This window comes from Littorina saxatilis, linkage group LG11, assembly GCF_037325665.1.
Source record: "Littorina saxatilis isolate snail1 linkage group LG11, US_GU_Lsax_2.0, whole genome shotgun sequence".
NCBI classification, from domain to species: Eukaryota; Metazoa; Mollusca; class Gastropoda; order Littorinimorpha; family Littorinidae; genus Littorina; species Littorina saxatilis.
The window spans coordinates 15,257,538-15,272,594 of NC_090255.1; the positions used below are offsets into that span (position 1 = coordinate 15,257,538).

The 15,057-nt window shown below is 42.3% G+C and overlaps 1 protein-coding gene across 1 annotated transcript in view; it reads left to right on the top strand.

The window, feature by feature from the left end:
• LOC138979836 (prolyl endopeptidase-like) overlaps window positions 1–14,387 on the top strand; it is a 66,154-nt gene extending 51,767 nt beyond the window's left edge. The window contains exons 13-20 of the mRNA XM_070352586.1: window positions 3,369–3,482; window positions 5,959–6,107; window positions 7,949–8,065; window positions 8,394–8,489; window positions 8,838–8,939; window positions 9,180–9,336; window positions 10,640–10,708; window positions 11,491–14,387. Of these exons, the coding sequence (XP_070208687.1) occupies window positions 3,369–3,482; window positions 5,959–6,107; window positions 7,949–8,065; window positions 8,394–8,489; window positions 8,838–8,939; window positions 9,180–9,336; window positions 10,640–10,708; window positions 11,491–11,556 (870 nt within the window). The 3' untranslated portion in view covers window positions 11,557–14,387. The remainder of the gene's footprint in view (window positions 1–3,368; window positions 3,483–5,958; window positions 6,108–7,948; window positions 8,066–8,393; window positions 8,490–8,837; window positions 8,940–9,179; window positions 9,337–10,639; window positions 10,709–11,490) is intronic.
• Window positions 14,388–15,057: the final 670 nt, after the last annotated feature.

Below are 15,057 nucleotides of genomic sequence, written 5' to 3' on the forward strand. Positions count from 1 at the left end.
CGTGTCCCTGTAAGTAGGCTACATGCAGACATACAGATCTAGATCTAGTGTCTCGCTTTCTTGCACAGTTTCACCTATGCTCTTTCTGTGTGTGTGTGTGTGTGTGTGTGTGTGTGTGTGTGTGTGTGTGTGTGTGCAGACATGGGATTCTTCCGTAAAATTACGGAATTCCGTAAATTTTTAGGCTCCAGGGATCATTCTTGAGATTCGTGCAAATCCGCTGAGAAAATGTTGGGGTATATGTAGGTAAAGACCCAAGTTTTTCGGCCGGTCCGCTGATCGCGACGCTCCATTCCATACTATTCTTGAACGGTTGGTTCCTAAAACGGTCAGACTGTTGCTGGTCGATCCGTATGGGAACGCGCTCTGTGTCTTTGTCTCCTACAGTCACCGTTTCAACGTAGCTATCGGGGATTCAGTATAAGCTAAAGCATACCGTATGAGAATGATTCGGCGCCATTTTTACATCGCTTCGAGCCACTTGCCAAAATGATGAGGAAGCTAAAGCGAGACGAAACCGTTCTATCCCGGGAAATTGACCAGCAGAAGTACAAGAAAAATCTCTGGAGATTCGACTGGCTCGATGAAGTTGTATCATTGAGCTGGAAATACGAGAAAGGCCAGAAGACACAAGACGTGAAACTGAAAGTTGGCGATGCTTTTGCTAAAATCAACTTGCCGGGAAAAGCTTAGTGCACTTTGTGCAACGATGTTAATGTTATCAACTACGGTTCCAATGGAAAGACTGCCCTCAAAAGCCACTTGAAAAGCAACAAGCACCTGACTATCCTGAAAACCCAGTCGTGTAATCAGTCACTGGGGTCGTTTGGCACCGACAAGGTAAGAACATTGAAACCACACCGTCACACGCCACCACCCCCCCCCCCCCCCCCATCCCCGCCTCTCTCTCTCTCTCTCTCTCTCTCTCTCTCTCTCTCTCTTTCTCCTCCTTATTTTGAGTCTTAGCGTAAAATTAATTTGAGAAACATGGGAAGGAAGAGAAAGGGAGGGGGGGGGGGGGGGGGGGCTATGATTAAGCTGAAATATGCATTTCAGGGCCATTTTTGTGTGTCTAAAATACTAAAAACCTTCAGCTTCTGGGGGCTTCGCCCCCAGACCCCGACCAGGGGCGTTGCCCCTGGACCCTACTGGGGGCCTTCTGCGGCCCCCAGACCCTACTTTTTTTTCCTTAATTATCACTTTTTCTGAATCCCATGTCTGGTGTGTGTATGTGTGACGGAGTGATTGAGTTTGTGTTACTGTTTGTCGATTTCTTACGTGAGCCTTGATGGCTTCGCCTCTTGTTTTATTCTTCTTCTTCTTCGTCGTTCGCTAGATAGTTTTATTATAAGAACCTTTTCTAATTCCTATTAACTCGATGTTCTTTAACTATATTTATACATAAATGCATATTGTAAAGCAGTATGCATCGTTAGAGGATCTTTTAGTAGCAGTGTTTAAATGTCGAAGCTGCTTTTCCCAGTTTTATTTAAGATGCCGACTGTATATTGTGTTATTGTATTTGTCAGACTTGATTGTACCAAGTCCCTACACATGTTGTAATGCGCTTCTAAGTGATTAATGTTCATTTTTCTAAATATGTTACGGTTTGGCGAATAATTCTAATTACATGATCATGTTGAGAGATGAATTTCCTCCACAACTGTCTTTACCTGGTTGAGAAATATGCATATTTACGAATTTTGTAGACCGGCACGGTTGGCCTAGTGGTAAGGCGTCTGCCCCTAAGACTTTAAAATTGGCAATCTAGTGGCTGCTCCACCTGGCGTCTGGCATTATGGGGTTAGTGCTAGGACTGGTTGGTCCGGTGTCAGAATAATGTGACTGGGTGAGACATGAAGCCTGTGCTGCGACTTCTGTCTTGTGTGTGGCGCACGTTATATGTCAAAGCAGCACCGCCCTGATATGGCCTTTCGTGGTCGGCTAGGCGTTAAGCAAACAAACAAACAAACGAATTTTGTAGTAGTCGAAGTGACAAGTTTGCCTGCAATCACGACTCGCTTGACCCCTACAGTTTATGAAAAGGTAAAAAAAAACAACGATTAACCCCTTCACTGCCACAGTATAGCAGCATTTTGGTATTGCTGTGTGCCCAAATAGAAACTTATTCTGGGGACACAAATAGAAACTTTACTACTACTGTGTGCCAGGGCAAAATTTCGCTTTCTTCGGTAGGTTCACTAATCTGTTCACTGCTCGATCATTTCATTGAGATATCTCTTAGATCTTTGGCATGTGTTTTGCTTATACCCTTGGCTATTATAGGATGACATGATCATTGGACTTTGTTTGTGATTGTTATAGTAAAAATTGATATAATGACCATTTTTGTCAAAAATTACAGTTTCCGGACTTACACACACACACATTGCAGCATGTAAAACCACACAAAACACTGCTAAAACTGGTGTCAAACATCAGGTACTCACATTACAGCCCATAAAAGTATTCTTCTGTGTGGTAATCCATAAATCACTTCTTGTAGAGCTTCCAGAACACTGTATCGCTTGAAAACGGGTCTATGAGTTGAGGTCCGACTTTCGGCCGCCATTGTGAATGGCGGCTGAATGCTATAGTCGGTTCTATATTTTTAACACAGTTTTCAACACGTGGTAGTAACTTATCCGAACGGTCTATGGGAAAGAACTGTGTTTAGAACCCCTACAAGTACTTGGACAGTGGTTACCTCCCATTTAGTTTTCAGAAATGTCCTGAAATGTTGTTGACACAAATCCCACGTACGAGATACGGTTATGGGCGTATGACAAACTGAAAATGACCACGTATTACATACGGGGTGGGCAGTGAAGGGGTTAAATGATATGCACTACAATACAGCCAGTAAAATATTCTCCACGAATCTGTCTTCCTTTTTGATGTACCTTATCTGGTTCATATTTTACAACAATTTGAAAATGACAAAAAATCACTTGCAACAGTGGGCGCGAATGAGTTGCTTTTCTTTTACCGGGTACTGTACATATGGAAGGGTGTTCCTAGGATTTCTTTTTCAAGAAATTTGCTGAAATGGCAAAAGAAGCTTCAGCGTTATTTTGAAGTTTAAAGAAGTTATGAGCATAATTTTTTTCCCATGCTGTGAAAAAAATTTTTAAGATCTGCTGCAACTATAAGGCAAATATTTTGGCGATTTGAAATAAGTTTTGGACTTTTGCCCCTACCAAGCAGCATTTCTGCTTTTGTGTTTTTTGTTTGCTTGATTTGTTTTATGCTTTAGGTTTTTGCTACTGCATTTTTATCATCAATTGTGGGAGTTTCAAAATCAGTTCTGGCATGATGCTTTTTGACATAGAGATGTCTTTTCTCTGAAGTGTGTTGGGTGCTTGCAGGTGTACCGCACAATAGAAGTCCAAGGGTTTGATGCCAGCAACTTTGAGACAGAGCAGAAATTCTTCCCCAGCAAGGACGGTACCAAGATTCCCATGTTTATTGTGCACAAGAAGGTAGGCATTGCCAATTATTGATTTTTAGTAACAGTACAATGTTAGCTGGGTTTTTGGGGATTTTATCATGGTTATCAGATATATGCACCCTAATACACAAGTAGGATCTTTTGATTACCTTGTCACTATTGTAATATTAATTCACTAGCAGTAAGGACCTGGCTTTGCCCGGGTGTTTCTTACTTTGCATCGTTGAGAATAATACAAAACATGCACTTAAATTACATATTCTTACCCAACTCACATAGATAGCAATAACTTCGTTTGGTTGCTAAGACATTGAAGCACTCTTACATGGTAACATGGGGAGATAACTCTAAAACAAAAACTACATGCCATATAAGGCATGGTCCGTAGTGGTTATCTCCCCTACCGGTGTACCGCGCATGCGCAGGATGTACAGCAGTCCCTGCAATGTACGGCCCCCGGCGTGAGCGGACACCTGACATGTACGGACACATTTGCTCGGCACGGAGTGTTTTCCTTCTATATTTGCCCCCCCTTAAACGGACACCTGCAAAACGTGGACGCGGACACTCATTTTCGGTCCCAACAGCAGGTCATACCTCCAATGTACGGACAGACCATCGTCAAATGTTCACCACGACAAAGTCGATAACAGAGCAGTCCGGCTCTTGGTACAAAGATCACAGCCGCAATGGCGTGATGACAGTCACTGATAACTTGAGTGCACGTGTACCCATCAGGAGAGAGGGGGGGGGGGGGGGGTAGTTTTGGTCAGGAGTGGAGGACATGCGAAGATGCCAACATGAAACTGCACTGTGCTCTTTATTCTTGTCTGTTGGACGTAAACAACAGAAACCACATGTACAGTCGATGAAGGTCCTGAGCGAAAGAGAGTGAAAAACGGCCACAGTTCTCAGCATCGTGTGTCTGTGTGTAACCTCTTTCATTGACAAGATACTCTTGTTTCCCCTCAGCCTTGACCAGTGAGTCGGTTGCCTAATCTGTGAACCCTTCAGTTGTCTTGCTTTGTCAAAAGTTACGACACAGTCAACTGGTTTTGCTCTGAGTCTGAGTGAACAGTGCAGCTGGCCTCTCTGGCCACAGCCCCCAACAGTACATGGCTGGAGGGAGTGAGAGAGCGGGAGGGGGGTGGGGGGTGGAGGGGTAGCTGGCTAAACTCTGTGGGGTGTCCGGTGTCACTACATGTCAGCAGGAAGAGCATTGGAGAGAAATAGAGAGGTGTACTCTTCCACACAATTTCCAAGCATCAGTTGTCACGGCTTGGGGTAGGCATTAGTGAGGGAGAGTGGGAGCTGTGTTATGTACTGTGTATTTCCGACTGAAGAGTGAAAAGTCACTGCCATGCCACATGATCGGCATGCAGTCAATAAAGCCAGACAAGAAGAAAATAAATTACATGACTATGACATGCAGCTCTATCTGCTGCTATTTCTTCAAACTGGTTTTCAAGCTTATTCTTTCAAAGCATCTGCACACGCTCCTCTGTGCTGTGTTTGTGTGGCTGCTTTCGTATGTCAGTGCATGGTGAGTGTGTTCACTGCCTTGAGGATTTATTTTATCTCTTCTTTTCAACACTTTTCATACAAATCATTTTTACAGAACGTTTAAAGAAGTATTAGGAGTTTATTGTTATTGTTTAGTAGCCACAAGAAGTGATTAGCATAGATTCAATCCTGTTGTTTGTGTGTCTCTGTGTGAATGTATGGCGGAGGGGGTGGTGTGGTCACCCCTCCCGTGACCGGACACCTGCAATGTACGGACAGTTTTGCTATGGCCCAAGGGTGTCCGTTCATGAGAGGGACTGCTGTATACCGGTGACACTCATTCCTTTTCCTTCAACGCACGGCGCTGGACGTGTTTGAAGTGCTCTGGCTTTTCTTTAGCCATTGGCCTTTTCTTGTGTGAAGGCCATCGAATCTCGGTAACGTTGTTTCATCCTTCTTCCTTTCTTCAGGAATTAGTGAGAGCTTTTATTTTTCTTGCATGGGGGGGGGGGGGGGGGGGGGCCTCCCATGACCAGCCAACTGCAATGTATAGAGACAGGTTTACAATGGCCAATGGGTGTCCATTCATGCTATAGTTGAAAACAAAACTCGCCGTGTTCATTGTTGACAGGAAAGTGTAATCTGCTTGCAACTGACTCGTACTATTTCTCATAACCACAAATTGAAATATGGAAAAATAAATTGTAAGCCTGTCACATGTTCCCGTTCATGTTTCCTCTGACATTTTTGTAGACGTAATGTAATTACTGTGTTATTGAGCTGAGTTTGAATTGCTGCTGTAATTGATTAAAGGGTTTCAATACAGACTGAACACATTTCTGCTTTGTACAATGGGCAGCACAACTGCTGTCCTATGTCACCGACAGGTGCCATGAAGTCAGATATGTTTTTTAAATTTTAACCAAGTGACAGCTTTCCTTCATGCTTCACTTTCGTTTCACGTTTTAAAAATGTGTGGATTTGGTGTTATGTGTTGGTTGTAGGGACTGCAACGTGATGGGAGCCACCCAGTGTTGCTGTACGGCTATGGAGGGTTCAGCGTGTCCATCACACCCTCCTTCTCCCCATCACGCACCGTCTACCTGCAGAATCTGGGAGGAGTCTTTGCAGTGGCCAATATTCGCGGTGGAAAGTGAGAGACCTTGCATGATTTTTTTGTTTTGTTTCATTTCTGCTTCATTTAAATTTACATTGCTTTGTTCTCTTTATCTGCGTGCCTCACTTCCTTCTTGTACGCGTGTCCCATGGTGCATTACACCTAAACTTGTCTGTCTTGATCTACACTGCACAGAGTTATAAAGTTGCACATTTGATAACATGAAACGACTATACCACATCCTTTGTTGAAGACCTACCCGAGTTTGTGAGGTTAGAATTTGTTGTGGTGTGCTACCATTAGAGGTAAGATGAGATGGGAGGTTGGAATGTGTTGTGGTGTGCTAGCATTAAAGGTAAGATGAGATGGGAGGTTGGAATGTGTTGTGGTGTGCTAGCATTAAAGGTAAGATGAGACGTGAGGTTGGAATGTGTTGTGGTGTGCTAGCATTAAAGGTAAGATTAGATGTGAGGTTGGAATGTGTTGTGGTGTGCTAGCATTAAAGGTAAGATGAGATGTGAGGTTGGAATGTGTTGTGGTGTGCTAGCATTAAAGGTAAGATGAGATGTGAGGTTGGAATGTGTTGTGGTGTGCTAGCATTAAAGGTAAGATGAGATGTGAGGTTGGAATGTGTTGTGGTGTGCTAGCATTAACCTTTAGCATGCCAGCGGCGATTTTCGTCGCCCAGCCATTCCCCCCCCCCCTTTGCCAGCCAGTGGCGATTTGCGTCGCCAGCACAAGGCGTGTTCGTATGACCAACTTCTTGTTCGTATTTGCATACGAGAATAACGGTATTTTTAACGGCACTTGAGCCAAAGCGAGGCTCACTTCCTTCCGTTATCTCGTCGTGTCGTCTGCGCTGCATTTGAGTCGGTTTCGTCGAAGTTTTCTGCTTTTGTTTTTGCATCGATAAAGTACTTTAGCGCTTCGACAAGCAAGATGGAGGATGATGAGTTTGAAACTTTCTTTCGAGTTGTTTCTTGACAACAAAAAGTATGCGGAATTGGAACGAATTACCGAGGAAGATCTTCGCAATGAACTGTGTATCGCGGTGAAAAAAAATGACAGTTCATAACAGTGACGGTTACGAAACGGAATTTACGAAAGTGCAGATGGATACAAACAGTGGCTGGTCTAGTTTAGTGAAATGACAGGACCAGCAAACATTACCGATAATCTGACTGCGTAGCAAATGCTTGACTTGCTTGTCAAAGAGACACTGCGTAGAAACTGACTCAAATTCAGTGCAAAGCAAGCCAGTGACAAGACGTAAAAAGTTTGCGTGTTCGGAAATGGCGACCTGTGGATCTAGTAGAGATCAAAGCTTTTCTCTGCTTGTTGTTGCTAACCGAACTATTAAGAAAATCGTCCCATGACATGCACTGGTCCACAATACTTATTTAGATACCAGGATCAGGAAGTTGGATGGTCAACATGATTACCTGATCAAAGGAGTTTTACCAGGCATAGACTGGTTAGTTTCACAAAATTCCACGGACTAGCCAACACAACCCCTTTTCATTTTTTATTTGTATTTATGCTAAGAAAATAAATGATGCATGCAAACAAAAATATTTTAATGTTAAATATAACCCCATCACAACCACAAAGTTTCATGCTTATTAGTGCATTTTCAAAGAAGTTGTAAGTGTTGAAAGTTAGTGGGTGTTATAATCTTACGTATAGGTAAGCAAAATAATGTGGCTACAGGGGAAGTAATGCTGGCTGGAATCTGAGATGTGAGGTTGGAATGTGTTGTGGTGTGCTAGCATTAAAGGTAAGATGAGATGTGAGGTTGGAATGTGTTGTGTTGTGCTAGCATTAGAGGTGGATGATTGTGTGAGGTGTGTGTGAGAGCAGGCTGGTACTGGTTGCAGTGAGTACGGGGACACGTGGCACAAGGCAGGCACACTGGGAAACAAACAGAATGGCTTTGATGACTTCCAGGCTGCGGCACAGTTCCTGGTGGACAGCAAGTACACCACGCCAAACAAGTCAGTCACATCATAGTTTGTTTCATTTCGGTGGATGTATCGTAAATATTCAACACCTGAGAAACATACTTTAATTGTTTGGGCAGTTTTTTTCCCTCGTTATTTTTTCGAATATAATCTTCAACACCTGAGAGTGTTTTATATGCTAGCCGGCAGTCACAGTGTTTGCCAGGAATGAGGGTGAACATCTCCTGCAGAAAACCTTCAGACTGTACAGTGTTTTGGCCATGAATGCCCTGGGGAGATGCAATGAGAGTTGCGTGGAATGTGTGTGTGTGTGTGCATGCGTGCAGACCCTATAATAGTGTCTGTTTTGTGTGTTGACCAGGATCATCATCAACGGAGGGTCCAATGGAGGACTGCTGGTTGGCGCTTGTCTCAATCAGCGCCCTGATCTCTTTGGTGCAGGTATCGCTCAAGTTGGGTCAGTGGCTCTCTATCTTTGTGGTTGTCAGTCCTCTTGTGTATCGTTTGACATGTTTAGGTATGTCTGCACATAGCTATTTCTAGACATGTGGAGAGTGAACTTGAGGGGTATGATTAAGTGAGGGAAAGTGTTGATCCAAATGGCGGTAGTGACAATGAGGGGAATGATTCTGACAATATTGTTAACATTGTTACACTAACCTAGCTTTTGTTTCCTTGTTGTCAGCATGCAAAGTTTGTCTTGGTTCACTTTGGTGCACAAATAGCACTGGTGGTTGTGATGATAATAACAGTGCTGATGTAGAGGATAATGATGGGTGAAGTGGTGACTGGTTGATGATGACAGGGTGTTGGACATGCTGAGATTCCACAAGTTCACCATCGGCCATGCCTGGATCACAGACTACGGCTCATCGGATGACCCAAAGCCGTTCCAGTGGCTCATCAAGTAAGTGCACGCTTCTTGGGGACAAAATAGTTTTAAATAATCCTATAGCAAGCTCGATTTTGGATGGCAACAGCCCATCAATAAGAACAGCATACAAAACAAGTTATCAAGTGCACTGTAACTAATGGTATTCTCATTATGAACCTCTTGGTTTTTTGTAGGGTTCTTCTTTCTAGCATGCTTGCAGTTTGAAGGTTTCATGTTTTTATCAGTTGTGAAAATCATGGTTATATCTTTCAGGTACTCCCCTCTGCACAACATTCCCAGGGAGCCCAAAGGGGGACAGTACTCATCCCTACTGCTGATGACTGGTGACCATGATGACAGAGTTGTCCCCCTTCACTCCCTCAAGTTCATCGCTGAGCTTCAGCACACACTGGGAAAGAAAGAGGGACAGGTGAGACGAGTGAACTATATGTGTCATTTAGTTCTTTGTTGAATTACACAGGTTTTTGTCAAATGTGTCTCCTGTTTGTGGTACACAAGATTTGTGAGGAAATATTGCATGGATAACCAAGCTATGGCAGAATGGAAAGTGTACAGGTATAGGTGCATGTTTATGAAAACGAATGAGGTGTTTTCAGCACAGATGTACAATTGATTGGTTTCAATTCAGATATTGGGCATAATTGTTGTGTTCATTTCTGGATTAGCCTTCAAAACCCACTGGAGATGGTCAGAGGTGAGCTGTGGAAGGGGAAAGGTCAGGACATTGTTGTAAAGTGTTAGGTGGGATCAGGCGGTTGTGTACCACAAGGGCAGACAGGTGTCAGGGACATTCAGGTAGTAGAGATGGGAGAGCAGACAAAGTGTTAGGTGGGATCAGGAGGTTGTGTGCCACAAGGGCAGACAGGTGTCAGGGACATTCAGGTAGTAGAGATGGGAGAGCAGACTAAGTGTTTGGTGGGATCAGGAGGTTGTGTACCACAAGGGCAGACAGGTGTCAGGGACATTCAGGTAGTAGAGATGGGAAAGCAGACAAAGTGTTAGGTGGGATCAGGAGGTTGTGTGCCACAAGGGCAGACAGGTGTCAGGGACATTCAGGTAGTAGAGATGGGAGAGCAGACAAAGTGTTTGGTGGGATCAGGAGGTTGTGTACCACAAGGGCAGACAGGTGTCAGGGACATTCAGGTAGTATAGATGGGAGAGCAGACAAAGTGTTAGGTGGGATCAGGCGGTTGTGTACCACAAGGGCAGACAGGTGTCAGGGACATTCAGGTAGTAGAGATGGGAGAGCAGACTAAGTGTTTGGTGGGATCAGGAGGTTGTGTACCACAAGGGCAGACAGGTGTCAGGGACATTCAGGTAGTAGAGATAGGGGAGCAGACAACAACGGCCAGTTCCCAGTGGAGAGATGATGGTCTGCTGGCACCTGTCCATGTTCCTGAGGTGGTTGTCCTCACTGACCATGTCCTGCTTTTCAAGCTTTGTCAAACCTTCCATCAGCGCTTGGTATTTTGTCAACCATTTAGCTTATTGTTAGTTTGGGTCATTTTATTAGTCAAAGGATTAATCATGCTGTTACAAGGATATCCACAGTGGAGTGAGATTTCTCGGAAGATGCATATATGTTGGATCTGCACACTATATCTTCTTGCGACACAAGAAGTTGTCTTACCATTCTAAACTGTTTTGACTCAAGGGGTTGTTGTACAGTTCAACAACAATCAGTACTTTACAAGTTTTCTTTTGTGTTTCAGACAAATCCACTCATCATCCGTGTTGACACAGATTCTGGTCATGGTGCTGGCAAGCCTACAAAGAAAGTGGTGAGTTTGTGTTTGTGTGTAAGTGTGTGTGAGTGTGTGTATGTGGGGGGTGGGGGGTCTCTCGCTCTCTCTGTCTCTCTGTCTCTCTGTCTCTGTGTATGATTTCAAAGAGTTAAATTTTAGGCAAGCAAAGACTATTTCAGACACATGTATAGGGTCTTTAATTGCTGCTAGGCTCTATTTTGACACAGAAGAAAGAGCAGGGGGCATGTAATGATATGTGATGTTGCCTCACCAGTGTTGGTGAAAGCCCACAGCTTTGTGCCATGCTCCAAGAGAGAAGAAAGAGCAGTGGGCATGTAATGATATGTGATGTTGCCTCACCAGTGTTGGTGAAAGCCCACAGCTTTGTGCCATTCTCCAAGAGAGACGAAAGAGCAGTGGGCATGTAATGATATGTGATGTTGCCTCACCAGTGTTGGTGAAAGCCCACAGCTTTGTGCCATGCTCCAAGAGAAGAGAGTAAAGTTTGCTGATGCAATGCTATAGGGACTTGGTTGCTCAGTTGGTAGAGTACTGGACTTATGCTCCTCTGTTGATGGGTTTGAATCCTGGACAGACACGAGTCTACCTAATGTAATGCCTTGTGTGCATGTCCCACCTTGTGTCAACACCATGGCACATACAAAAAACTGTCATTCTGACAGAAGTGCAAATAGCTGATTACATCTTATCCAACGCACACACACACTTAGTGTGGCTTCTGCTACATTTACAGTGGGAGGAAGCGACCCACATATTTTAGCATTGGAATGGAAGTATGAAATGAAATGGTGTTGCAGATAGAGGAGATAGCAGATATGTACTGCTTCATCTGTCAGACTGTGGGGCTGGTGTGGACAGATTGACTCACTCAGGGAAACACAAAGTCTCAACTCTGACCTGCAGCCCGTTGTGGCCTTAACGTGTCATCGCTGTTCCTTTCTTCAGCGTCTCTCTCCTCCATCTCTACTGGTGACTGCACTGGGGGGCCAGCATTTACCAGTCTTGCTGTTTCTTCAAATGCTTCTGTTTTGTGTTCGCCTTTTGTTTCAGGGTACTATGTGATGAAAACAGATCTTTATGGTTGACAGGGCATTTGATCACCATGACTATTCTTTTCTTTTTTTTAATTCTTTACTTCAGTTATAAAGAAGTTTACAAAACATGAGAACTTTTCCTCTGAAAACCTTTAGCTTTGTTCAGGTGTTGATGTCTTTGTTGTTGCTGTTTTGCTAACATGTGCATTAACCACGTTTTGAATTTACTTGTTTTAAATACCTTGTGATATTTAAAATACATGTACAGTCAATTCCGGTTAATCGGCCATCCGGATAATCGGCCAATTCCGGATAATCGGCCAATTTTCCCTGGGACCGAATCTTTTCTTCATACGTAGTTATGTGTTAAAATGTTCGGTTAATCGGCCACTTCGGATAATCGGCCATAGTTCAGTCAGTCCCAAAAGTGGCCGATTAACCGGAGTCGACTGTATTAGGTTTTGCTGGCATTTGAATTGCTTGGAAGCTCCACAGCAACATTTTCCTAAGCTATGTAAAAGTTTAAACTATATCTGTGTATACAGGCTTGCCGCATATCATTTTTTTTTCAACTTTGTAGATCACAGAAATGTATAAAATAAAATAAAATAAAAATATATTAAGACATTAGGTTAAAAACTGGAACAAGTAAAAGGACAAAAGGGAGGTAATCCCGTGAACAATGCACAAACCAGATCTAAATTTAAAAAAATAAAACATATATTTTAAGTTATTGAGACATCACAGTGCGCTAAGAGATTTATAGAGCAAATCTCAAAAATGATTATTGTAGCGCTTTGTTCAATAATCATTTTTGAGATTTGCTCTATAAATCTCTTAGCACACTGTGATAGTTTCAACAACGATATTGTCAGTACCGCAAGAGAAAAAACAAGATTCACAATGCACATTTTGCATTGCGCATTTGAATAGGCAAGAAGAAGAAAAGATAAGCTACATGTCACAAACACTGAGGATGAGAAGAATCTTCTTAAATCAAAAGAAGGGACACAGCCTCGCTGTGGCAAAGGGCGGAAGAATACGCTTTCAGTTTTCAGCGCACTGCCATTAGCCTATCAACTGTTTCACATCAGTTTCACACCAGTATTTACTGACAAATATATTTATATGTATTAAATCACAGCTGACTTTTGTATCTCGGGAGCTGGATGATCAAGTTTGAAAGAGAGTAGTCATGCAGAGCATCAGTTTCACTTGTTGTTAGCCAGACTACATATTGTTGTTAGCCAGATTACAGTCTGATATGTAAACCACTTTGTAAAGAGCAAATGTAGTTAGCAAGTTTTTTTCAGTTGGAAAGTAAATGCACACACACACACACACTCACAGCCAAGAATGTAGGCACATGGAGGTTGAATTTGCTCATTTCACATATCAAGGTGGTGTATGAGTGCAAGTCGTTCAGTCAGTTTGACCAGCCTTTTGCACTTCAGTCTCAGAATAAGAGATGTTTATAAAACATTTGTCAAAAACTCAGTATTAGCAGTGAGAAAAACATAGCTTAGGACATTAATAAATCCAAATATTTCTATTCAGAATGAAAACTTTAGCTGTAGTTTAGGCAATAACTTAATCCAAATATAATAGAATCTTATGCAAAAGAAATGTACCTGGTTTTCATTGATATTTGCTAAATATGAGTATGTGGAATCAAAGGAAACTTAAATAACAAAAGAGAACACATTTGGCTAGCGAAGAGATGTGTTCACTCTTGATGAAATCATCTGTAAACCAGTTATCTGTATGTGGGGTTCTAAATGAAGACCATACATTTTATTTTAGTTTTTGTTGATTTATGCTTGTTGCCAATCCTTCCACCTTTATTTTCTGCCAAATATTTCTTTATGAACAGATCTTCAAAAGCAACCACTTGTGTTAAACACCTGTAAAAGGCAAGTATTTTTGTACTATGTGTCTTTTTCTGTTAAAACCACAGTTTGAACTGTTATAGGTATATTTGTTTTTTTAAACGCTGCTCCTGTAACAAGCAACTATTCTGTTCGAAATCAGAATGTCTCACCCCAAAAGAACCAGCTATTTATCCTGTGTGCCAGAAAAGACAATTCTGACTTAACTCCCTTTACTGGGAACACGTGACGGCATCATACATTGCCCATGTTACACATACGTGGTTGGGCACAGGACAATGCACAGTGTAGCCTGTAATCCTTACGAACTTGCCACTCAAGGGGTTAAGGTGGGAAAAAAAGAGACGTGTAATCAAAACACAGCTGGTGGCAGTGTTACTGCAAGTGTTATGTAACCGTTTCACGGGAGTGCTTTGTTTAAGCACAATTCATTTCTTTAAAGTAAACATGATGGTGAAAGGGCACACACATTACATGTTTATGAGACATCAATCTTTGATCCAAAACAGATAAGACTGCTTACGTTCCAAAACGAAAAGAAAGGTTACACCTTTTTGGAACATATAATTCAGGACAAAACAAAACATTCATGGTTTGTTCTGAATGAAACGTTCCACAACTTTAATCTGTCTTGTGTTGTTTTTACAAGTGTTTGTTTTGCAAGCGTCCTCTTGGCCATGCAGATGCATCCATTGATCGTTAATAAAACCACAACTTTTGTTTTGTAAAAACCAACGAAGAAGCACAAAAGAGAAAAATTATGTGACCATACCTTGTAACCTCTTCCTTTTTTCTTGTTTGTGTGTGTGTGTGTGTGTGTGTGTGTGTGTGTGTGTGTGTGTGTGTGTAGACATGCAAACAAAACAAAGTATATATTTTTGTCTTCTTTTTTATAACTGTTAGTGTTAGTGTTTAAATCCATTTCACAACCTTTGGTTTCCATGTTACGAAGTTGATGTATTTTAAAACCCTTGTAATTTACTGAATGTAGACAAACAAAACGTGCACGTATTTCTAAAATTCTTTATCTGCAGGCCAAGGATATACATGTAAACTTGGCCAAAAAATTATTGCAACAATTTTCGCACGCTAAGAAAAGCATTAACACGCAATTTATTTTAGTTGAACGTTACATGCCCCAAAAGGTAATTATGTCAGCTGTACATATCGATTGTCCGATTGATGGTACTTTGGATAGGCATCCCGTGACAGCCTGTCAAACAAGGTCACCCCTAAAATCGACCTGACAAAAACCATAGCCCCGTATTTTAACAAATCTGCAAAAAATCAGAATATGCACAAACCAAACATTTCTGACAACCATTGGAAAGGCCATTCAATTTCCTGCTCAGAACATTTGTTGTATGCACCTGACTTCTCTAGTCTTTATGTAGCCTTTTGTCAAAGGCGGTAGGTGTCAACCGTTTCAGAGGCCCAAAAG